Source organism: Aphidius gifuensis, linkage group LG5 (genome assembly GCF_014905175.1).
Source record: "Aphidius gifuensis isolate YNYX2018 linkage group LG5, ASM1490517v1, whole genome shotgun sequence".
NCBI lineage: Eukaryota > Metazoa > Arthropoda > Insecta > Hymenoptera > Braconidae > Aphidius > Aphidius gifuensis.
The window spans coordinates 4,082,649-4,110,347 of NC_057792.1; the positions used below are offsets into that span (position 1 = coordinate 4,082,649).

Genomic DNA, 27,699 nt, shown 5'->3' on the forward strand with positions numbered 1-27,699 from the left:
TTTTTTCTTTAAATTTTAATTTTACAGTAATAATGTCTTTCAACAAGTTTTATTTATTTTTTTTTCCGATTAATTATTCATTTATTTATTTATCATATTATACAAAAGGACGTCATGCAACGTTATTCACTGATATGTAATATTATGAATGAGTAAGGCTATCATGACGTGCTTTGGGTCACCAACTGATACGTATCCGTGGATTTTTCAGTAATAAAACAAGGACAGTAAAAAATATAATAGTAATAATAAATAAATAAATATGATGAAATAAAACGTCATATGTAATTTTTTTTTTTTTATTATTTAAATAAAATAAAAACTGTCGCACCCGATAACCAGTGAATCTACTGTACACAAATGCTTCCGTTCGTTATCATTGTGACTCCAGACTAAAATATTTGTCGTTTGTTTTGTGTGATATACAAGAAAATATATATATATACAACACTCGACCAGTCATCGCTTTTCATTCATAAAAAAAAAAAAAAAAGAAATATGACTCGGGCGCCAAGATATATTGGGTACTAAATATATATTCCAAGACCGGAAATGATTGAGGTCAATTTTTCTATGCATCATAAATTTGACTAGATTAAAAAAATTTTTTTTATTTATTTTTAAAAAAAAAACTTTATTGATTATCATATTAATGATAAAAGTGATTTTGATATAGACAAGTAAAATTCTTTGAATTATTTTTTTTTTAAGGCATAAAAAATATATGAACACTCGGCAAGAAAAAAGGAAAAAAAAAAAAAGGTTTTTTTTTTTATTTTTTCTTTGACAACGTGCGCGTTTTGTTTGAATGAAATTCAGGAATGTCACTTCTTCTTCTTACTTTTTATTTTTTTTATTCTCTTATTTTCTGAACGATACGTGAATGTATTTGCTCAAGACAAAATTCTTGTGGTGTGATGACCCCGATATCTCGTCACGCGTCAAGTTTCGTGGGACGAAATGTCGCTGGAGAGTAGGTGGTGGAAGAGCTTTGAATTAGGTTGGAATGCATGAAGGTGGCTCAAGATATGTATGTATTTATAATAATATAAGATTGTGAAAATTTATATATGTGTTTGTGCCTTTCCTTCTTCGTTATTCTCAACTTCAAAAGTCTGCGATCTAAAGAATGCCATTCATAGACGCAGCTATACACCAGCCAGCCCTTCACTATTCCTTCACAAAAAATTAGGCGCCAGGTAGATTTTTTTTTTATTTTTCTTTTTCCTCGTATCTTTCTTTTTGAGAAAAATCAATAATTTTCTTTGAAAATATTGATTTTTTTAATACTATTATCAAGAAAACAAATGTTAGTTTTATTTTTACGTTTTTTTATTTACGAAAAAATAAAGAAAAAAAAAAAATATTTATATATTAAATTAAAACATGAATGAATATCCACCAAAAGATTAGCTGGGTCTTATCGTCGTTGTCGTTGTATTTTTTTTATTTATTTATTTTTTTTTCTTTTATCGAACGACCACATCCGACGTGCTTTTATATCCACGTTAATATTTACTCGGCGAAAGTGAGACTGTTTAAGAAAAATAATCATAAATATATAGAAGAAAGAAAAAAATTCTTCATTCATTATTTTTTAATTTTTTTTTTTTTTTGACTGACGAATTATTCTTGGTAATATTAACGGGTTATTTTAAAAAATATAAATTTGAAAGTCTGTTAATTTTACATTCCACACACATTGTTGTGTGTTATAGTTTTACGAATTATTTTTCAAATTTCATATGAATATATGCAATTGAAATAAAAAAGAATTAAGATTTAAAAAATATAATTTACATTGTCAATTTGACAATTTTTATTTTTCAATAAATACTAAATCATCTGTAAATAATACAAAAAAATTTGTCAATAATTTGATAGACATATTTATTTTAAAATTGAAAAAAAAAAATAAAAAAAAAAGGATTGTGATTATGTATTGCCTGGGGACAAATCAGCAAGTGTTAACGCAGGGATCAAAAAGTATATTCAAAGTGAAGTTGAATTAGTCAAGATGAGTGAGAGAAAAAAAAGAGAGTAGTGTTAGGGGGACAGGGGGTGGATGAGGGAGACAACAAGGTAAAGGGCTTCCATCAAAATGGCAATGGAAAGGGAAGCAATTATTGAGATGATGGATAGCCTCAAGGGTTTTTGCAAAATTCCTTCAATTTTTATTTCATTTTTTTTTTTTTATTTTTCATTCTATATGATGAAATTGCTTCAACAAGACTAAAACGGTTAATGAAAAATAAACAACTGCGTCAATTAGATAAATGAAAAATTAGAAAATTTTCAAATTTTCAATTTTAAAATATGTATATACATATTTTTAATAAAAGAAATGAGGTAGTTGTAAAAAAAAATAAAGATTATAATATATATATATTTAAATAAATAATAAAAAAAAAAATCAAGAGATATGGGTAAGAGAAGAATGAGAGAAGAGAAGGCGTAGACTTGGCAAACTCTGCGCGAACGTATGAAAACAAATTACGAGGCGGCGTCTGTTTGTTGTACCCAAAAAAGACTTCGGGGCCCAATTTTATACCGCTTCTCCCGCACTACACCCGATTTGTGTCTTGTTCATTTTTATTCAAAAAAAAAAAAATAACATTTTTTCGTGCCTCTGTATGTTGCTCGCCATATTAGTTGTATTAGCCTATCCATGTTTTTTTTTTTCCACCAACAAGATGATAAGTTTAAATAAATTATAGAAAAAAAAGAAATAAACAATAATTATTGTACATTTCTTTCTCGTTAAATTATTTATAAATTAATTATATTTTTGTTTTTTTTTTTATACAAATATTTTAATGAAATATTGCCAGATGAGATGTTGTTTATATTACCCAACAGTTGTGGAATTTTTGTTGTGCAATTACATGAGGATTAGAATGTCCATAGAATTTCGAAATAATATATATTACCTGCATGATGAGCTCGATATTTAAATGATAAAAAAAAAAAAAAAAACAAGCTAATATTGTAAATAATATTTATAGATTATTAAAATGTTGTAATGTATATTTATTTTGAATGAAATATCTTTTTCATTTTTTTTTTTTTATTGAATATTATTATACATATTTTTTTTTTTTGTATGAGAATTTTTTTGAGAGAGTGGATAGTGTTCCCACAGGCACCTTGGGTTCTAAAATGCCTTTGGCATCTATTGTCGGCCTATTCCATCAGTATATAATGCATCTTGAACGGCGGCGCCTTAAAGATCGACGCCTTGAATGGTGCCCAGCGCCACATCGATCGAATTTCTTTTTAAATAAATTAGATTCTTTGATGTTGATGGTATTGGTGGTGGTGATGATGATAAGGGTGATGTGGGAAAGGCAAATTTCAACAAGAGCAAAATCGAATATTTGGTCGAGATGTTAAAGGTATATTATGGGAACCAGTCAAGATTAGAGATCGTATTGTGGAAAACTTATTTTATATGTATTTATTTATTTATTCACACGCCAATGTCACGAATTAAATGGATATTGGAATATTTTATTTATATATATTTTGTTTTTATTATTATTTTTTTATTTTTTCATTCTATTGGCATCTCGTTTGTTTATAAAATTTTAAATGTATTATATATATAAAATTGTGAATGGAAAAGGTGACGGCGCCAGTCAACGAGACGACAATGGAATTAAGATCCGGTTATCGTATTTTTAATTACTTTTTTAAGTTAGGTAATGGAAATGAGAGAGATACTAAATTCATTGATGAATGAATATATGCTTTTTTTTTATTTATGATAATTTAATCGCATTTCCGGTTTAGTATAAATATATATATGTATTTGTTTATAACGTTTAGCTGTATGTGGTGGGTGTGTTTGGAATCAATAATTTTTCATCAACTTTCCACTGATATATTAGGCTTTTAAATATATATATCTTGATTTTGTTTTCAAGTCATGTTTACTTTCAACTCAATTAAAATATATAAAGATAAAAGAAAAAAAAAATTTATTTATTTATCATATTTTAGTTGTATATTAAAATATATTTAATTCAATTTATATTCAAGAATATATATTCTTTGTATTAAAATTGAAATAAATTGCTAGACCTAATGTTCAAAATAAATACAAATGAATAAAAAAAAAAAAAAAGCATTCGAACAAGTATAGTCTCAGCGCGTCGCCGTCACCTTTCTAGAAGATTCCGAAAGTCTGGTCTATCGACCTCGAGCCAAAAATTCAATCGGCTTCGGCCCTGGCCGGGAGCCAAATTCCTTCTCGTCTAGCTGCGATCATTCTCTCTTTTTTATTTTTATTTTTTTTATTTCTCTCTTTTTTTTTTTCTTTTGCCAACAACACCCAAAGTGGTACGGCTTTTCTTAGAAGAAAGTTGACCGCACAATTTTTATTTTAAATAATTGTTTTTCAATTTATTCATAAATATTTTTCTCTATATACTTGTGACGCGACAATCAACAAACACTGTTGATAATTTATTCAACTAATTACTAAAAAAAGTTTTTTTTTTTTTTTTTTTTTTGGAGTAAAATATATATAACTGATAATGAGACAAAGAAAGAAGAAAACCATATGATGGAAAAAGATAGTAAGTAGAAAAACCCACACGAGTCTGGCCGGATACTCCACACTTCCGGTCCCACACATGTCCGCGCGCAATATTCTCCGTTCTTTTTATCCCTCAATTTCTCTTCTCTTCTTGTGTGTGACATTTGTGTTCACCATCGTCATCATCATCATCATCATCATCTACCAACATTAACTCTTGACTTGTGTGTAGATCATCTACATACATATACACATTTCACCTACCCCCTTCTCAACATCATCATCATCATCATCTGCATCTTTATCCACCAAACTTTAGATACGTCAAGAGTCCAAAGACTACTTGAAAATAATAAGAATAATAAAAATTGTATTACTTTTTTTAATTTTTGATATGGAAAAAGAAATAAAAAAAAAGAGGAAGAGAAAGAGGAGGTTGTTAAGGACGTAGGCGGATTGGGTATAACCGGAACGAGCTTACTCAAGTGACTTAAAAGTATCTGCTGATGGTGGTAGTGATTTTTAAATGTATATATATATATTTATTTTTTTTTATTCTTGCGATTGTATTTAGGCTTGTTTGGCATGTATGTACACTTGAGCTCAACTAGTATGTCGTATACACATGTGGACAAAGGTCTTTCCGATAGTGTGTGTCCGGTGTTTTATGAATCCTTCTTTGCACATCGGTCTCACTTCTGTATCTTACTTTTTTATATTCATAAAACCCCGGTTATATTATAAATATAAATATAGGCTATGTGCGCCTTCTGCGTGCGTATATACATATGGATATATCAGTGTTATGTGAAATAAACCCGGGGGAAATCGCAGTAGTCACCCACGCGTACGAGTAAAATATATTTTTAATTTTTGTATTTATATATATATATTGTTGCTAGTTTTATTATATTTCAATTTTTTTTTTTTTATAAATATGATACATGTTGATTATTGGCTGTCAAGTGTATCAAAACCAATAATTATTGGAGAAAAAAAATTAATAAACAATGCTTTATATTTGTGTTTAATTTATGAAAAAAATGTGTATGTGTGTTGAGCATGCGTAGAATTAAATACGCCTCGTGTAATAACAATTACTCTCAGTGAATTTTTTTTTTTTCTTACGGTTCATTCACCGGCGCTATGTCAAAAAAGTAGGAAGTTAAGAAACAAGTAATTTTCATTTTTCTCTCTCTCTCTCTCTTTAATATATCTTGGTGAAAATAATTTCTACGATTTGTTCTATTTTTTTTGGAGCAACACTAAGGAAATATTACTCCAATTTTTTTTTTTTTTTTTCAAATTACTCCATTTTAAAAGTGCACATTCCAACTGATCACTAACCTTTTACAATGATCACTGAGTTTTTTTAAATTTAACTTTTCGTTAAATTAGTTTTTTAAAAAAATTATAAATTATTTTCTTATCAAAATATCTCACGCATTCTTCATGTGATACTACATATATATTGTCTTAATTTTAATTATCAACTTGTTGAAATAAAAAAAAAAAAAAAAAACAAACAAGTCATTGCATAGTTTCTTTATCTTGAAATAATTCTGACACACATACTGTGTGTAATGTTACCTTAGTGTCATTGTAATCGAAAATTATTATCACTGCTTTACAATATCATTGGAATTTAAAAAATATAAAAGAAAAACAAATAAAAAAAAAAAAAAAAAAAAATTATGTATTTATCTTTATTCAATGTACTTTAATACATTTGATGCCTCGTTTCCGGTGATGTAATTGACTTAACTTAAACATAACACAATTTATTTTATATCAGTATAATAATGTTTCTATAATCTTTTCCAAATATCACTGGAATTTTAAAAATACATAAATGGATCTGTCTCTCTCAATCTCCCTTTCTCCCTCTCTCTTCCTTTTTTTTTTTTTATTTCCTTCATTTTCATGTTATCGATAATTGAAATTTAACAAACTGTCTATAAAAAAAAAAAAAGAAAAAAATAGAATAAAAAAATTATTTTTATATTATTTTTATCTATTATTATAAAACCCGTTCATGTTTTATACACACTTGAATTCATTCACAATGTTGTCGACAACGTGGCGCATTAAACACTCGTATTTGTGCATTCCGTTGGTTAGTTCATAACGAATGAGAGACCAATGAAGAAAGAAGGAAGAAAAAGATAAAGATATGAGTGTTGGATGAGGCGCGGGTTTTATAGGAAGGAGAGACATACGAAAAAAAAAATATATATATATATAAAAAGAGGAAGAAGCAGGGCAAAATAAACAGGAAAAAGAGTAAAAAAAAAAAAAAAGTAATGTTAGCTTGATGGGCGGTAAGGGGGTCGAAGGGGTTAAAAACTTGTGGATAAGGGGAACTGAAACGTAGCGGAGGAATTTCCTGTTGTGAACATCTTTGGATGCATCTGCTGGTGGCGTTTACTGGCCCTCACTTGCGATCGCAATACTAATATATTATATACATATGTATATGTATATATATTGTGTCCTGGGTCAATATGTTCATTTTAACTCTTGCCCGTTATATACCCATCAGTCTGACTATTAAAAATAATTTAAAAAAAAAATTTTTTCCTTTTAATATCTAAATACCAATTTTCATATTGATTTAAGTTTGTTATTGAAAAATATCTACAAGTCAAATTTAGATTAATTTATTGATTTTTTTGCTATATTTTTTTTTAATTTTCCTTTCGTACGAACTTGACACGGCCCTGGTTCATCGTCTTTATGTCGTCTGGTTGTGATCGAGCAATACGCCACTGACCTTAATAACTTTGCCAAGAGGGTATACAAGTAAGGGGAAATAAAAACTATACTTATATTCATTTGCCCAATTTACAATTGACAAAGTCTGGGTTACAAAATTTACCATAAGCTATATTATCAAATATATATTATTTATTTATGAAATTCCATTAAAATTTATTGGTTTTTTTTTTTTTTTATTTTGAATATTAAATCATCATCAGATATTGACAAGAGGAAAAAAAAAAATGGTTTAAAAATATTAACAGTAATACTACTATGTAGGTTTGAATATACAAGTAGAAAAGAAATTATTAGTCAGACAAAAGCCAGTGAGGTGAAAGAAGAGGTAGTGAGCATGATAGATCGAGGGTCGAGAAGTACAATAACGACTACGACGACGATGCAGTAGGTCTGTTTGGCTGTTTCTCAGAAATAACGGGTCTGTTTTATACCTCTTTATATACATAAGCCTTATATTATTGTGACCCATGTGAGTGTACATACCATCGACTCATACTACTTGCTCTCTAATATACACAGTAGATTGCCCAGTCTATGGCTGACATTGTGCTGTATTCGTGTGTTAAGTTTAAACAGTACTAAGTTACTACAACAGAGTGCGCATCAAAAATTATATTTCACAGATATTTTATGAAAAAAAAAAAAAAAAAAAGAAATATTTGTGTGTGTGTAAACGATGTGAAGCGACTTAGCACGAATCTCTGTTACATGTACTACACTACACAATTCAGTGTGTGACAGAACTCTGCACCGTGCGGTTCATCTTTATAAAATTTCCATTAATTTTTAACTCATTTTTTTTTTTTTTTTTTTTTATTCTTATTTTAATTTTGCTCAGTATAAATATATATTATTTCTTTTTTTTTTGTCTTGTCTTGTCTTCTTCTTCGATGGACTTTGTGACGATAAAATTGTGAATTTTTAATTCATAAACAATATTTTTTATTTTGTGAATACAAGTGAAAAATATGAAAAAAAATAATTGTGATTATTTATATTATTATTGGAAAATATTCAATTGTGTTGGGTGTTGTTTGAATGAAATAATAATCACACGTGGATCAAAAACAACGCTGTTGTGTTATCGAGACCGGAAACGACGCGGCTAAATATACATCTATATATTTTTTTTTCTCACAAGAATAAATTGTCATTTTTAAATTAATATAAAATAATGATAATAATTACATGTGTTAAAATAAATAACTGTAATATCAATTTGTAAGGATTAAAAATGATCAGCTATTTACACAGAAAATTGGAGTTGTATTTAAAAAAAGCATAGGTAATTAATTAAAACTTTTATAACCATTCAAGTAATCGTTTTTTTTTTTTTTTAACTTGTAATATATATTATATACTTTTTTTTTTTTTTCATATTTTATATAGCCATTTTTATTACCGTACATGTATACCCTTTTAACCGTGCGTCACGCAACACTACGGTGCGCCATAGTACTATAGACTTCCGGTCTCTATCCGCCGGAAGTGAGACACACGTGTATCCCGTGTGTATATGCCTACAAATATATATATTCTACTTTTTTTTTTTTTTTCATATTCATATTTATATATACATACACGTATGTGTAACAATGCATATAATCTATAAAATAATATACCTTGTACTTAAACTTGAATTAATATTTTTCATCATTTCATTTATATATTTTTATTATCATCAATGAAATTAAATTTTTTTTATTTTTTTTATTTTTCATATTAAATAAAATCATTGAATGATTTTACAAGTGTTTATTACCTTTTGTTTATACTACCAATATGAATGATAAATAATAATAATGCAATTTGTGGTTTGTCGCTTTGCATCGTTAATATTAAAATTGTTGTCTCGGTAGAAGCACCTCAAGTTCATCGCTCTCACGCATGTATAAATTTATTATTATGCATTTTATTATTTATTTTTTCTATATTATTATTATTATTTGATCTTGGTATTATTTTTTTATTTTATATTTATTATTAATTTATTACATTTTAAAATATATTTTTCATGATTTTTTTGGAGCTATATATATAAATATTGTATGTATGGTTGTTTTGTGTCTCAAGGCGGCTTGTTTACGTCGTGAAAAATATCAAAAAAGAGAGGGATAATAAGTTGAGGTACAAGCTAACTTAAGTACAGAGGGTGAATGATGAAATAAGAGAAGAGGGAGGGGGGAGTAAAGGGTTTGTAAAACAGCGTGAGACCAGTCAGAGCTTTATTTAGTGCAGTAGGCATTTTTTCCTCCACTCTTTATCAAAAAAATTTTTTTTTTCTTCCCCTTTGCCTCTTTTTAACATCCCTCTTTTTCTCTCTTATATTTTACCTCTTTTTTTATCTGTCATTGTGTGCTTACTTACAACCATTCGTATATATACTTGATTCCCTCTGAAAGTATAGTCAGCCAATGTGCAACGAGTAATACCCGCAAATAAATAAGGATAACAACATTTATTTAATCATATATATATATGTATACTGAGTTAAGTCGGTGTAGAGTCGGTGTTGAGTCGGTGACCGCCATGACAGAGCGGAATGCATGAGAACGCGATGCTACTGACCTCTTGTTATTTCTCCTTTTTTTTTTTACCTCTTTTTTTTTTATATTTTTTTTTTCTCCTCTCACACTGTGGTTCAATGCTGAGGATTGTGTTTCCCTTGAACTCACTTCAAAACAAAATATTACGACAAGTATTTATTTCGAAAATATTCTAACGTTTCCGGTTAAATTTATTTTATAATCATGTTGTTGTTGTTTATTGATATAATGACAATAAATTATTTTATAAAATTTAATTTTTCATGATCAAGAAAATTAGCTTGTTGTTTATTGAATTTGTAATTTTATATGTTATTTAAACAACAAGTAATTAAAGTTAATACAGGAAAGAATCCATTGAGATGCAACGAATACTATGAGGATATTGTTGCAGGTGCAATATGCGTTAGCACATATGTGTTCTCTATCCGGTCGTGTGCCAATCGGTCACGTAACGGTCACACGCCTCGTGACGTTAAACCCTCAAATAGGTTCTCACTGTACTCACATATCTAAGACCATCCACGAGTTCAACAGCCTTGTTGGCAAAAAAAAAAAACAAATAAATAAAAAAATAAACGAAAATGGCAACTCGAAAATTGTTAAATGTTGAATTTTTTTTTTTTTTGATTTGCAAAGCAAACATAAATAATATAAGATAAGTGTCTCGGTCGGGTCGTTGACTTTTCGTTTCTTCTTTTTTTTTTTTTGTTTTTTACTCTTTTCTTTAAATTCCTCACCTCTTGCCTCTTTATCTTGCACACACTTTTTCCCTTTGCCAATGTTTGTGCCAACAGAGTTCACCCTTTCGATATATTCGCTCACTATACACTGTCGTCTTTCATTTTTGTTTTATCTCTTTTTTAAAAAAAATTGTTTTTTTTTTCCTTCATTCTTCAGTTGGCACACGGATGCGTCTTTGCTTCCAGACAGTAAACAACGAGGGTCTTGAACTTTTTTTTTTTTTTTTTTCATTTTACTTTTTTCCTCATTTATTTCCTCACGTTCATTCATACCCACGTGCCAACGGAATTATTTACTATCGTCCATGTTTCAATAAATATTCTTTAAATGAAAATCTAATTTTCATTTTTAATATTTTATTATATATCTGAGTATAATTTCATTTGGCATTTTAAATTTTATCAAGCTCTTTTTTTTTTCGTTTTATAAATTGCCAGGTATTTTTTAATAAATTAAATAATAAAAATAATAATAAAAGGTTTGGATGAATGCAAATGAGCGGTTTAAAACGAGGTGCCTGAGATGTCTATTCAACAGGTAAAACATATCGAGCCCCATGGGGCTTTCTTTGAGCAACCTCTCACCGCATGAGGGAGCAAAGAAAAAATATATATATATATATTAAATATATATACATATATATAAAATGATAATGATAATAAAAGATTTGCAAAAAAGTGTTAATTGGAACGGTGAAGAACGAAGCATGTTAACACCACTTTCGGCTCATCTTTGTGTCGATTTCATCTTCAACGTTCTTCCATATAATTTGTTTAGAAATAAAATATATAAACATAATAATTTTATATGTTTCTTTTAAAATTTATTTTTAAAATGAAAATCTATTTAACTTTTTTTTTTTTATATGTATATATAACTACTAACAAATTATTATGAATGGAATCTCTTATGAATGATTTACTTTCTTTCATATATCTTCTTGTAGAAATAATTTCTTCGAAATACTGTGATTTTTTTTTTTCTCTTATTTCTACTATATTTTTCTCCGATTAGCTGAATTTTAATTCCCGGAAATATTAAAAAAAAATCATTGAAAAGTTGAATGAATCAATTGGAGTACAAACTGATTCAAAAAATAGAAAAAAAAAAAAAAAAATTCTTCAATGATTTACTTTTTTTTTTTTTCAAATTAAAATACCAAGAAAAAAGCGGTAAAAAAATACATAGTAAATTGAGGAATTTATTTTTTTTATATTCAATAACTCCTTCTCTCTTTCTTGTTTTACTTTTACCACCCACATGAGAGTTCTATTAAACGACCGTTAGTCAGACGTTCAACAAATATTTGGCCGGATTCAGAGCGGCTCTAAAAAATAAACTAAAATAATAATAATAATAATATACTTTGATGAACGTCACAAATTATTTGCCTACTGACTTTCCACGAAAATCATTTTGTTTAAATATAAATTTATGACATTTTTATTGAATTATTATTTATTAACAAAGATCAAATAGTTAAAAAAAAATAACAAGTGCCATTTAATTTGTTAGAGTGTAAAATTTATTTGTATAAAGATCAGGAAAGAAGAAATATAACGATGCTCAGACAAGTAAAACGGCGTTACTTTGATATTATGGTGTATATTGGATAGTATGTGTTGAATCAGTTGATTGTGATGATGATGATGATGATGATGATGGTAGTAGTAGGGGGGGACAGTGGCGATGTCCTAGCGAAGGTCACGGCCGGGAATGCGGTTTGCGTCCGTCGGTCCAAAGTAGCGCGTTTCTGTTCATCTTTATTTTATTTTTTTATCTCTATCTCATCTTTTATCTTTATTCCTCCACTTTTCAATACTCATTTATACATCTTTGTCTTTTTTATATATTTTTTTTTCTTTCTTTTTCATCCTCTTCTTCTTCTTCTTCATGTTATTTCTACAACATTGGTCAGTCGGTGCAGTCTTTAAAAGAATGCACCAAATGCCAAATGCACTGACCACCTTATATATCCCCTCTTTTGGTCCCTCTGTATATCCCATCTCCTCATCATCATCCACTTGTTTACTTCGAAACATTATACATGTATAAAATTGCTGCTTATATTTCTTCTTCTCTTCACCACCCCTACCACCACCACCACCTTTAACAACCTGTCTTTCTTGAACTACAATCTGCTCCAAAAAATTTATCAGTAAAAAAATATATACATTCAATTCTTCTTCACTTGAATTTTTGAAATAATTTATTTGCAAATAGAGCAAAATTGAGGATAATTTTAAATAGTTTTTTTTTTTTTCTTTTTGTAAATCATTATATTTGCAATGTATTATTATTATTACAAAGACTTGATTTAAAATAAATTTAACACGAGTCCTGACCCACCCAAATAATGCACCCTGAGAGGAATCCAAGGGTGAACAACATTGTTCAAATAAAAAAAAGGATAGAATGTTGATAAACCGGGTAAAACATGCTTTCGAATGTATTTGCACCGGTTGGTGACAACAAAACATATATACTGTTTGAGCGTCAACCGGTGGTCTACGAAAACGAGGTTCACTAAACTTGTTGAGGGGTGATGGCCATCATCAGAATAGTTTTAGGAAAGAATAGGTAATTTTTTTTTTTTTTTTTAATATATATAATATATATTTAGGGGCTAGTGAACCACACCGGAAGGTAGAGAAGGGTGAGCAATACAACTCGGTCCACAAATCAATATTCCCCTTATTTTTTTTTTTTTTTTTTTTATCTTTGTCAGTTGTGTGAGGCAACAGACTACTCTAAAACATGTCACCCACTGGCCCAATAGAAATCATGCAGCTGCACATACGATTAATGCACATATGTCATGCATTTTGATATATATTTTTCGGGCTATTTCAACTACCCCTAAATATATAACATATATATGTATAAATAAAGCAAATAAATATATAGTATAATTATTAATAACAATATTATTTATAATAAGTTTCATTCATTATATTTTTTGTTTAATTTTGTAATTTATTATTAAAATTTTTACGCACGCGCGCACCTTCTATGTCTATGGCATCCATTTGATATTGGGAATGAGGGCGGTAGAAAATGTAGAGAGGGAAACTTTCATTCAGTGCGAGTACAATTTTTATATACGCATGCGCACAAATCCAGACCACTCGTTTATCGCGTACACACGCTACTCACGATGAAGCGTCCCACACCACGCGGCTCAAAAAAAAACACACAAATGTTTCTTTCCTCCTCACGTATCGTATATATTTTTCTTTTTTTTTCCTTTTTATCTAGTATACCTATATACTCTTTTAGCCAACACAGTCTCAGATCTTGAATAGTTTTTTTTTTCGTACTATAGCGATATAATGCGCGCGCAACATCAACGGTTACGCGATCAAGGCATGCACACCGACATTCACATACATGAGTGTGAGCTATTTTTCTTTTTCTCTCTCTCTTTTTTTTTTATCTGCAACTTCCCGTGAGCAAAACTTGTGAGTGATAAAGAAAGTATCTCACATAATACAAATTCACAGATGGCGCTACTGATCATCAAACATTTTTGCTATAAAGTAATTCAAGTTGGAGCAAACTATGAAAAAATAAAAAAAAATTTATATTATATTATTGTTTATCGAACATCATAAAATTATTATTTGATTATTGGCTTATTGAATTTGAAATATTTAAAAAAAATATTGATTGATATATAAAAACAGTAGTTAATAATGTTATTTTATTTATTTCGATTTTTTTTTTTTCAAATAAATTTCTTATGTCGTGTTTATGTCGAAGGTATAAAGGACCACCCGGTTCATCTTGCCCCCAGGAACTGCGCATTATATTTTCTTTCTCTTATTATTCAACATGTTTTTTTTTCCATCATCATTCCTCTACTACTACTACTTCTTCTTCTTCTTCTTCTTCTTTTTATCGTTGTTCGTATTATACAAGTATTATACACCCAAGCCAATTCGCAACTCCAAACCAGAGTGCATTATAGCTTCTTAGAAGCCGATAGTAGTGTAAGCACTGTAAAACGCCTACAAGGCAATTTTGTCCTTCGTGTATATATTATATTAACACATACATATATATTATAAATAATAATATACATGTGTTATTTAAAATTCCCCTTTTATATTTTAGTTGTTTTTCTATTATGCACATATATACCGACCAACTCAACCACCCACCCACCTACCCACACACACAGACCGACATTTCGTACACTTTGTAATGAGAAAGTCAGTATATAAGTGTGTGTGAATATATATAATATTATATGAGACGGTAGGATGCACTTTGATGTAGAGTGTGTATGAGAGAACGGGCGCGAATTGCATTCCCTCATGGTGCATTGACTTTGCCAGCAATTCCCTCTTCCTCACTGCACCTCTTTATCCTCCTTGTTTTTGTGTGCTGCTTACTCGTGGTGCCACACAATCATCTTCTCTCCACATTCCACAAACAATCAACCATTTTATTTAGCGCCAAACTATTTTTTTTTTTTTTTTTTCTATTTATATACTTTTTTTTTTTTTAATATTATATATTCATTTTTCATTATACTTGTTTTTATTATTATTAATTTTTTCAAAGAAGTGAAATTTTCATTGGCCCAGTGTTTCTATGTATATTGTTCCTTTTTTTTTCCCTATGAAAAGAATTTTTTCCTTTTTATTCAAGGCTAAAGAGGCACCACTTGAAATGTCACAACATAAAATTATGGTTTTTTTGTGTTTGTATTATTTGCTTGTTATTTAACATTTAAATCGAAATTTTTTCTATGCTGGTGGTATTTTTTTTACAATATTGTTATCTAATTTTTTGCTTTTGCTTAAATTTATCAGTCATGTAATTTTTTTTTTTTTTTCTACTAACATATTCTTAGAAAATGAAAAAAAAAAAAAAAAAATCCCGTCGTGGCACCCTGCATATACTATTTTAGTCTACAACCAGTATTATCATTAAATTTATTTTTTTACTTTTGTATAATGCATTGTATGTTTTATTACTTATGCAAAATGTGTTACATCCAGATATTTGTTTTTTGTTGAATTTTTAACTTTTTAGTTGTCCTCAATGTCAAATATCTATTGTATTAATTCTCCAAGGACCTAAGGATAAAAGCTGTTGCTCAAGATTAGTTACGGTTTTTCAAAGAATATATAAACTCTTCTTTCATCCCTTGTAGGTAGTACCTATTCCTATATTGCACCTGTCCTTAAATTCATATAAGACTATATAATTTACTTTTTTTTTTTTTTTCTATATTGAATTATATTGTCCTTCAGGACGACCTTTAAGCTATTGTTTAGATAACTTTTTTATATTATTTTAAAGAAAAATAAACCGTTATGGTTTTCTAATAAACAAGGGGTGTAAAAAAAAAATTTGATATGGACAAAAATTTGTGGTTATAAAATAATGAAACTAGGTTGTGTTTTTGAAATTTGAAAAATTGTTTTTCTGGTGTCGACAGTTGGCAAAAGGCGTTAGGATTAGACTGATTAATGGAACTCAATGCCGACATGACAGATGCATAGACAAACGTCATTTTCACTATATCTATAACATTTTTTTTTTATATATTTTATTTTGAGGGGTAAACACCTGGACGTAGTGTGGATGTCTCGATGATATGACAAATTTTTTAAAATTACACATAGTAAAAATTATTCAAGCTGAGGAACAAATAATTATTTTCATGTAAAAAAAAAAATAGGGAAAAAAAAGGGAGGATAATTTGATTTTTTTTTGGACTGAGGATATTGTGGGTCTTCGTATTATTTTGGAAGGCTTCGATCGAATTTCGGTAAAACAAAATCGATAATATGCACAAAGTTTTATTATAATTTATTTTTTAAAACTTTTGATAAATTTTATCAAAATAAAAGCTCCAAAAGCAATTTATAATTATTTATTATTGAAAATTTATATAAATATTAAATTTATAAATTTATATAAATTTTTAAAAATTATAAATATATATTTTAAATATAATAATTGTAATATATAATATCCCGCGCTATTTATTTTTTTTTTTTGATGGATAAAATTGGTGAATCAACGCGGCCATGTTTGCGCGGGCGTCGTGGGCGTGGCATTGTCGCGCGGGATCACAGTATAATCACTAGCGAGTCGCGTTATACCGATTTCTCCCTCTCTTAAAAATTTTTACCGCGTGGCGAGGTATTACGCCAATAGCACTCGATTACTAGTCAACTTGATTTCTCCCTTCTCTCATGCCTCGAAAAAAATTACACACATTTATTTAATACTTGTATATATATATGGATTTACGCAAGTACCCACACACATACGACAATTTCAAAAAAAGAATCTACGCATCTACGTCGTCTACTTTTTTTCATATTACACAAATTCACTTCCATTTTGTTATACCGTTTTCACGGTTTTTAAACTAATCACAAGTAAATTGAATTAAATTGTTTATCCATTTATTTAAATTTTTATGTATTTTTTTTATTTGTTACAGTCAATTGGTTGGACGTATTCTAATTGAAGTATTTCGAAATGCCGTTGATAATGGCACGGAACTCAATGTTGTTGAGGTTATGGAGTCTGTTCATAAGTTGATCAATGAGTCAGGTAATAACTCAGCTCAATGTAGCATTTATTTATTAATTCATTTTTTTTTTTTTTTTTGTATAATAGTATTATTGTTTTTTGAAAAAAAAAAAAAACATAAGATCAAACAGTATATGCTTTTTGATGGCAATAAGGATTGGAAAATTCAACAGTGCCAAATCCTTTGATGCATCAATGCAAAAAAAGCTTAAGTAGAAAAATTATAGCCGCACGATTTTTTTATTTGCACAAAATTAATTTATATATATATTGAACAGAAGATGCAAATCAAATTATTCAGTATGCATCTGTATGTAGAATGGTAGAATATTTTTTGTTTTAATTTTTACTAACAAATAACTTTAAAAAAAAAGGATTTCATTACCAAGAAAATTTGGAGAAACTTATTTTACGAAAAAAGTCTGGAGAAATTTCCAAAGTAATCTTTGGATTTTTCCGTAGAAAAAAAATATAAAAAAAGCACGCTATGATTTTTGTAGTTAAGTGTGTAAATATATATTAATAAATGATTTATTAAAAATCAAATATTAATTATATATGAAAAAAATAAAATAGTAATGTATAAAATGTTGCCCTTATTTTAACAAGCTGTCCCCCTTCTTTGCTTAATTTAAACATCTGGGATGTAATGTTGTTTCGAGTAGGTGACGACAAAATGTACCGTACTTCCGTCCTGTAAAGAGGGCACGTGCATCACCGGAAGTCACTTCAAATATCACATGAGGAAGAGTGAAATAATAGAAATAAAAAACACAGCCAACAGAGAAACATAGTAAAAGAGTTTATTTTTAAATACATATATATATATATATACCGGATTTTTCAGTGACCCCCCATGAGTTAATCTTTAAATTTATACTTACATGTTTTTTTTTTTTTTTCCCAAGTTTGAAGAAAAAATAGAATATATATATATATATCTCTTTCATTTGAATAATACTTTGGGGAAAAATAGCAAAAAAATCAAAGACAGCTGCATAGAATTTTGATGCTCAATCATGATACTTTATGGGTTTGATTTTTTATTTTTTTCTTGTCAGTTTTCTTTGAAAACCGATGAGGTTGATTGTGTAAGAATACATAAGTCGATCGAGCTACATCCGGGGGCACATTTTATACAGAAAAAAAAACCAAGTCGAAGAAATTGGGGGGGAAAATAAATATCTATTTTTAGTGTGTGACCATTTTGCTAGGGGGAAAATAAGGCATCTTGAACAAGCCAAGACATTGGGACACGTGCCCAGGCTTTTCTCTGCTGCGTTTTTGTACACGCAGGGAAATAATAAAATTATTAAAATAAAAAAAAGAGTCAATAAAAATACAATATCAATTACAAGAGCATCATCAAAACAATTTCTCAATTACTTAAAATATAAATTTAAATTAATTAAAAATAAAAATTGACATTCAAATTTGAAATTAAAAAATTATCTGATTAAAAAAAAAAAAATAGATTAGCAAGAGAGATTTTAGGTAGATGATTAAAATTTTTAGATGTATTTTACTGAAGCATATAATAATGAGTAGAGTATAATCATCAATTTAACTATTTCAAATTATAATTTTTTTTTTTTTACTCGGCGTGTTTACCTTGCCGCCAAATTGAGCCACGCGCGCAGGATGTTACCGATGAACCTGGGACAGATGATTCTCGTGTATCACAAGAGGGGGAGGAAATAAAATAAAAAAAAAAAAAAAATAATAAAAGCGGCAAGACGCAGCACGTGTGCCTCGTCAAGTCATTATACTTTTTTTTTTTTTTTTATTTTCGTTCTTCTTAGTGAGGAGTAAAAAGGGGCATCTTGAATTCTTGAAGGGTGCTAGGGGGAATTTTTCCGGGAGCTTCTTCGGCGGGCCCATCGTGGTCGCACTTTGAGCCACCATAAAAATTTTTAAAAAGTGGGGAATGATGCTTGTTTCTTCCCCTCTTTCTTCTTCGCGTCGTATTCTTATTTTTTTTTTTTTTTTTTTTCTCTTCCCCCCGTGATCGTACTACTACTGCAACGAAAGGTGCACTCTTCAGTCGCCCCCACGCTTTCAACCAAAGTGAACGCGCGCGTATCGTTCCCCAAAAAATAAAAAAAAAAATAAAATAAAATTTATCTAACCACGTTTTACCGCGTATTTTTTTTATCATAGAAAATGTATTTTTCTATTATAAAAACACATTATTATTATTATAAATATTATTGGTTATTTAAGTTCATTCGACATTTGACAGTTAAATAAAAGGTGAGAGAAAAATAGCAAAAAAAAAAAAAAATAATTAAATAATTTTAAGGTTAAGTTGTCATTAATTTGACTCAAGTAGCATCTTGTTAGTGTAAAAAATTTTTATCAATTTTTTCCTTTAAACATTAATTAATTATATTAAAATAAATAATTTTTAATTTTTTTATTTTCTAAGAATTTTAAGTTTCCTTTTCATTTTAGCTTGGTTTCAAATAAACAGCATTCCAAAATTTTCTTGCGATCCCTTTTTTTTCTCTCTCTCTCTCTTTCTCTTGTCCTTTTTTTTTTTTTTGTTTTTTTTTTCCTTTTTAACCATGGTTTCTCTGTCGGAACTTTAGTCAAGTTTATATACCTCTTGTATACCTGTGCCCTTAATATTTTTCAGTGGATCAAAATTGACGCATTAATCCTACCTCAAACAACTTGAAAAATACTATATTATTTTGTTTATTTAAATGTACTATTATTAATAAATAATTGTTGTATTATTTCAGATGAAAATGTCAGACTTGAACTCATTGAACAATTGCCTCATGTGGCTATGATATGCCAAGAGGTACCAGAACGTTTTGGTGATGTATTATCAAATCATTTGATACATCTTGTTTGTGCTTGTTTAGTTGATGAAGATCAACAGGTAATAATCATTAAATTATATATATATATTAATTGTTAATAATTATTTTTTATTATTTTAAATATTATGTCAACAGGTAAGACAGGCAACTCATACAGCCCTTATGACATTTGTTGAGCGTGGCTTGTTGGACAAGGGTTCCATTGAATTTCCCGTCGCACCAACTCTTCTCATGATGGGCGAACAACCTGGCAAACTTGATTTAGTCACACTAGCTATTGATGTAAGTGTTTTCCTTTTTTTTTTTTTTTTTTTTTAAATTGAATTGTTTATTTGATTATTTGTTTGTTCATTTGGAGATTCTTTTTTTTTTTTCATTTGTTTTTTTAAAATAATAATCGTGAATCTATTGAAAACGTTTAATTTAATTTAATGATGGATTCTGCGTGAAAGACATGGGTAGTGAGATGTCCGCGTTTATTCGCGTCTCACTACCTTGTCTTTCATGTGGCGTTTAATCATTCACTCAATATAAAGTTTTTTTAAATTTTTTAAATAACTACATTATTCTCAGTTAGCATCTCAACAAACAGAAATCAAATATAATTATTTTAGTTTATTTAGGTCAATTAAATAATGTTTTTTTTTTTTTTATAATTATTATTTGTTGTTTTTGTGGATAAAGTGAAAATAGTTTGGCATGCTTTTACCGTCAAAGCGGGTTTGTTATAGAGTTACGCCTATCACAGCCAGCTTTGATGAGCAAAATTGTGTCCATTATCAGCCAGAATTTCAACCAAAATATTAATTAAAATTAACAAGTATATATAATATATATATTGTCATTATTATTTCATGTAGCTTGGTTTATTATATTTATCAAAAGAGAAGAAAAAAAAAATAGAAAATTGCTTTGCGATCCGTGACATCAAACTGGTTGTGAAATGTTCATAATGTTCAATCGTATCACAGCCACTTTGATGAGGTCGGCTCGTAAATTATTCGTCAAATATTAACAACTATTATTGTCTTTTTTTTCTTTTATAAATTTGCTTTTAGGATAACATGAAAAAGAAGAAAACAACACAAAAAAATTTATATTTTTAAATAATCAAGTAAATTATTTAAAAAAATAAATAAGCCAGAAGAAAAAACAAAAAAGAAAGAACGCGATCCAATCGTCAAATTGGTTGTGACGTGTTGTTGCAATATATTATTCTCATATCACAGCCATTTTTGACATATTGGATCGGTGTTTTAAACTTCAGCCCAACATTAAATTTATTCAAAGAAACAAAGAAGAAATACGAATTTAATGTTTATTTAATTCGTAAAAAATTTGATGAATGCGGCGCTCACAGAGTGGCTGTTATATGCGTTATTATTCGTTGTCATATCACAGCCAGCTTTGATGAGCGTTGCTCCATCAAAAAACACTCATCAATAAATCAACAATAATCATCAAATATTTACAGTATTAGTTATTAATCTAGATTTATTTATTAATAATAATTTTATTTATTTTTTTAATCATGTAAATTTAAAATTAATCAAATGTGTTGCCCGTCAGAGTGGTTGTGATGTGGTGTTAATTACTCATATCACAGCCAGCTTTGATGAGCAAAACAGATTGATACAGTCACCAAAAGAAACAAAAATTATATCAATTATTTTAACTTTGCTTTAAAAATTAAATTATAATTTTTTTCATTTAAAAAAACAAACATAAAACAAAGCTGTATGAAACTGACACTTTAATGTTTTTTTTTTTTTTTTTTTTCGGTTGGTTGATTTTTTTCACAGGGCATGAGTAAAGTTGCATCACTATTGGAACCAGCAACAGCTGAAAAATTATTTCTACGACGTTATTTATCACTGTGTCGTGATGGAAATTTTTTCATTCGTAAATTATGTGCACTTCACTTTGGTGAATTTTCAGTTGCTCTGCCAAAAGATACTGTGTACAATAAATTGGTAAGATAATTAAAATTAAATATATAAAATAACTCAGTTGATATTTAATGTAAAAAAATATATTTAATTTTTTTTTTTATAGCTTCCAATGTATGTAACATTATGCAAAGATGCATTTTGGATAGTTAGAAAATCTTGTGCTGAAGTAATTGTATCAGTTGCATGTACTGTGTCACTTGAACATAGAAGTACAATATTATCTGAAATACTTGCAAATTTTCTTTCTGATGAATCAAAATGGGTTAGAATATCAGCATATCAACATTTGGGTCCATTTATATCAACATTTGCTCAACAATATACTGGTTTTTCATATAATCAATTTGGTGAACTTGTTATGACTGATCATCATGGTGCAGAACTTCGTTACAATATGTTAGTTATCATATTATTATTTTATTAAATTGTTAAGATAAATTTTTATTAATAATATTTAATTATTATTTAATAGGATATCATTCACTGGTTCACCAGACAGTTCAATGGCTGCCAGTAAAGTTGCAACTGATGAAGACTATGACAACATCAATAACAGCAGTAGCAACAACAACATCATGCTCAACTCATCAAATCATTCAAATGTAGGCAATAATAATTTGCAACAAAATAAAGAAAATTTACCATTAAATAATTTATCCAAGGTCCAGTGGTGCAGTGTGGGTTCACTTGAAACATCAAATTACTATGATAATACAAGATCATCAACACCAAACAACAATCACAATAATGATGATAACTCATTGACTGAAGAACATCATCTTTTTAATCCATTCCTGTATTACTACATACCACCTGATTTACAACTTGATGATGAATTAGTACGTGCAGCAACATCATCAGTATTAACAGCTAATAATCAACAAAAACCAACAATTATTATTGTCGATCAAAATCATCAAATTATTAATAATGTTTATAATGAAACATCTGATAATGAAGATAATACTACAACAACAAAAAATGATGATGATGAAAAAATTGAAAAAGAAATAAATATTGAAGAAAAAACAGAAAAAGATGATAATGATGATATTGAAATAAAATTAGATAATGATAATGATGATGATGAAGATAATAATTCAAGTTTAAATAAATTAGAAAAATCAGAAAATAATACAATAGATTATTCAACAATATTCAATGATAGCAATGAAAATAAAAGTACAAGTGATAATGAAAGTAATACAAGTTTAAAAAGTCTTAATGATACAATAAATTTATTAACAATATCTGATGATAATAATCAACAAGAACAACAACAAATAAATAATAATAATAATAGTAATAATACAATAAAAAATGATAATGATATTAAGGGTCAAACAATTGTACCACAAATACTTGTTGATTATTTTGTATCAATGGCTGATCCAGAAGCATGGTGGAATACAAATCCATCACAAATACCACGTTTTTGTGCATTTTATTTTCCAGCAGTTGTATTAACACTTGGTAAAGATAATTGGAATATGTTAAAAACAGCATATGGATATTTATCTGATGCTAGAGAATATAAAGTTAGAAGAATAATGGCATCAAGTATACATGAAGTTGCAATGATACTTGGTGAAGAATTATCAAGTCAAGATTTATTACCAATATATGATGGTTTTATAAAAGATTTAGATGAAGTTAGAATTGGTGCATTAAAACATTTATCAACATTTTTAAAAGTTTTAAATCCAACAGATAGATGTTTTTTTTTACCAAGATTAAAGGCATTTCTTGCAATGGATAATGAATGGAATTGGCGTTTTAGAGAAGAAGCTGCACATAAATTTCTTGAAGCAATACCATTATTTAAACCACGTGATGTTTATACATTTATTATGCCATTATCATTTCCATTACTTAATGATAAAGTATCTGCTGTTCGACATATGGCACGTGCATTGGTAAATATTTTTATTTTTATATTTGTTTTTAATTAAGAAAAAACAAATTATTATTAACAATGTTTTGTTGTTTTTTTCTCAGGTAACACAAATTGTTTCTTATTTGGCAACTGATGAAGAATTAATAACTGCACATATTTTAGAACTTCGTACAATACTTACAGCATCAACAAGTAAATGGACAAGTCGTCAATCATATGCATTACTATGTGAATCATTAATAAGTTGTGAAGCAATAAGTGCTGAAAGATTTTCAAAAGAATTTTTACCATGTTTACTTGCTTTATGTTCTGATCCTGTTCCTAATGTTCGTCTTGCTGCTGTTAGAACATTGACAACTCAAGTTTCACATATAAGCAATGCTCTTGGAACAAAAGAAAATGAAGAAATTCAAAAAATCTTTAGGATTATGCGTCAAGATCCAGATAGAGATGTTAGAATTTTAGCTGGTGGTGATGCTGGAACATATTCTGGTGATGATCGTCGTAAACTTATATATACTCTATCTTCAAATTAAAACATTTATTAATTAACACATGAAAATATTAAATTTTTATGATATTATTTTTTTTTTGTTTTAATAATATTAATTTCAATCTTTTCCTTTTTTTTTTGTTTTTTCTTCAATTTAAAGTCACGCCACAGTCGGGTAACATTCTGTGACCCAAATATTATTACAACTTTTACTTGCGGTCAATAAAAAAGGCTCAGTGCGTTTGACAATAAATGCATTATTATTTTTTATTCCTTTTTTTTTTTTTCTTTTTATTTTTTTGCGTTCATTACACTTGTTGTTTTACAACCGGCTGCGCCGATTTGACTGACTGACTTGACTGCAGTTATTTTGAAAATAAATAAAAAAAAAAACAATGTTTACATGATGATAAAAGAAAACCAAACACGCACTTTTTTTTCTTCTTTTTTTTATATTTATTCATTTTTTTATTACTTTTAGTTATTTTCTCAATCAGTTATATTGCCAATGCGATTTAACGCATTCCTTTTTTTTTCTTCAATCTTTAAGTAACTCATCAAATAGCGTAAAATTAAATCAAAATAATTTTTTTTTTCTTTTTGTAATTGAAATATAATTAAAAATTCATTTTCCACAAGTATTTTTCTTATCTTGATAATGGAAAAATTGTGATGAATATTTAAACATGAAAAAAAAAGAAATGTCAAAATAATTCATTTTCTAGAAAAATCACTGTATAGTAATGAAAAATAATAATTTAAAAAAAAAAACCGCCTATGCTGATAAAAAATAATAAAAACTGTTGTACATTGTAAGGTTTTTGAAAAAAAAAAAAAAAATTAAGATTAATAATTATATATATATAGGTTTATCAAACGAAAGTAATTACCAATCACTAATTTTTTAAATCGAATTTTTCATTATCGTAATTGGCACTTGTTGTTGTGAATATTATATTGATGAAAAAAAAAAATGAATAAAAAACCGATGACTGCGATGATAATTTGTAATAATTATTGTGTATAATAAATTTAAAAAAATAAAAATCATTTGATTATGTATTCGATGATCTTACGATGAAAAAAAAAAAAAAAACAAATTGATTTAATGATTTTGTTGTTCACGTTTTACAAATTTATATTATAATAATAATTAAAATTATTTGTAGACAGTGAGAAATTTACCAGATGAACCAAACAGGAAGGATGACATATATTTTTTTCCATTTCCGTTTCAATTGTATGACAATCACGGATACAATGTCTCTACATCTTATTTGTCGACCTTTGCCACAAGTTACACGGCAATTAAAGGCATTCCATCCTCCCACTTTGTGTAAGATTTTTTTATTTTTTCTCATTTTAATTTCTCTAATTTTAGTCTTTATATTTTTCTTTTTACGTCAGGAGTTTTTGTTAATAATTATTCTTAAAATTATTTTTAAAAATAATGAATGAAAATAAACTGGCATTTAAAATTAAATTTTATTTATTTGTATAATCTTAAACAAGAAAAAAAAAAAATCTATTGCTATATAAGGTCAATAAAATATTTATATATTTAATTATATTTTTTTTTAGTTCAAAATAGCTTTCATGATTTAACTTGATTTAATTGCATACTTGAAATTTTCACAGACTTATCAGATGTATTAATTTGTTGTTTAGACTTTGCTGAACCATGTGAATGTTCAAATGAATTTTCTAATTCATTAACTTTAGCAATAAGTCTCTTAGCAAGTCTTTTAACTTCTTTAACAGATCTTTTTTGTATATTTTTAATATCTAAATTTTTTATATTTTTTTTATCATCACTGTTAGGATAATTAATGATTTGTTCATTATTTATTTTTGTTAAATTATCATTTTTAGATTCAGCTGATATATCAAGTCTTTTTGTTCTTACAAGTTTTGCCAAAGGAAGATGATATTCAAAATCTCCAACAGCTTCTGGATAAACATCTTCAAGACTATTTTTGTAAAATGAATTTTCATCATTAAGATCATTTTTTGTATCAGCAAATCTACGTTGACGTGTGTCCATTGAATTACTGTCGTCATACAAATTATCGAAACCAAAGTCTTCATCAATTTGACGTTTTCTACGAGGCAAGACTGTATTCACAGTCAATGAAGATACTTCAGTTGATGACATAATCATTTTGTCATCTTTTTTATAATTTTGTGAAATATTTTGACCGAAAAGTCTACTCAAATCACTCAAAACATCGAAAGAAGTTGAATTAAAAGATTGTCTCTGTTCTGAATGATTTTTTATTGTATCGAAATTCTTTGATGTTGTACTTGTTATATTTTTAAACTCAATACGACCAAATATTTTTTCAAGATCATTGTATTCTTGATTATATTGATTAGTTAATTTGACAGCTGGTAAAATTTTAGTTGAGTTAATTATCTGATTAGGAAATAATGTATGATTTGATTTATCATCGAATTGCGATCTTTTTTTTCTTATTGATAATTTATTTTTTTGATTATGTCGATGATGATTATGTTTTTTAGAATGCCGATGATGACGATGTACTTTACGACGATTTTTTGATGACTCTACAATAGATAAAATACAAATTGTTATTAATAATATTATCCACCACGTCCACAGTTTCATAATTCAACTTTTATGAGCTTTCTTTATGAAATTTATAAATTAAATTTCTTTTGAAATGTGAAAAAAAAGATTTTTTATTTTATAATGATTATGTCACTATATTCAAGATGACTGTCTATTAAATGCAATTTCAATTGTTTGTAATTACAAAAACAAATATAAATTTAAATAGAAAATATAAGGGAATAAAAAAAAAAAATGCCATTTGAACAGGAATATAAAATGAGCAAAGAGGTATTCGGATTTGTTTATAGTTTACCTCTTATCATTCCTGCTTTCTTGTTATTTTCAAAAAAAAAATTAAATTCTGTAATAAAAATGTGAAAAAATAAAGGAAAAAAATTGCTATTTGAACAGGAATATAGAACGAGCGAAGAGGTATTTGATTTTATTTATGTTTGACCTCCTGTCCTTCCTGTTTCCTTAATACTTTCAAAAAAAAATTAAATTCTGTAATAAAAATATGAAAAAATAAAGGAAAAAAATTGCCATTTGAACAGGAACATAGAACGAGCAAAGAGGTATTTGATTTTATGTATAGTTCACCTCCTATCCTTCCTGTTTTCTTGTTATTTTCAAAAAAAAATCAAATTCTGTAATGAAAATAAAGAAAAAAAATTGCCATTTGAACAGGAATATAGAACAAGCGAAGAGGTATTTGGATTTGTTTATGGTTTACCTCCTATCCTTCCTGTTTTCTTGTTATTTTCAAAAAAAATTTAAATTCT

The 27,699-nt window shown here is 27.8% G+C and overlaps 1 protein-coding gene across 4 annotated transcripts in view; it reads left to right on the forward strand.

The window, feature by feature from the left end:
- Positions 1-24,920, forward strand: part of LOC122856937 (serine/threonine-protein phosphatase 4 regulatory subunit 1-like) — a 77,297-nt gene extending 52,377 nt beyond the window's left edge. For 3 of the 4 annotated variants that reach the window (XM_044158855.1, XM_044158857.1, XM_044158858.1), the window contains 7 exons: positions 17,078-17,190; positions 19,917-20,059; positions 20,136-20,282; positions 21,803-21,973; positions 22,056-22,348; positions 22,425-23,868; positions 23,951-24,920. In XM_044158855.1, the coding sequence (XP_044014790.1) occupies positions 17,078-17,190; positions 19,917-20,059; positions 20,136-20,282; positions 21,803-21,973; positions 22,056-22,348; positions 22,425-23,868; positions 23,951-24,385 (2,746 nt within the window). In that variant the 3' untranslated portion in view covers positions 24,386-24,920. The remainder of the gene's footprint in view (positions 1-17,077; positions 17,191-19,916; positions 20,060-20,135; positions 20,283-21,802; positions 21,974-22,055; positions 22,349-22,424; positions 23,869-23,950) is intronic. The other variant, XM_044158856.1, reaches the window with a different exon arrangement.
- Positions 24,921-27,699: the final 2,779 nt, after the last annotated feature.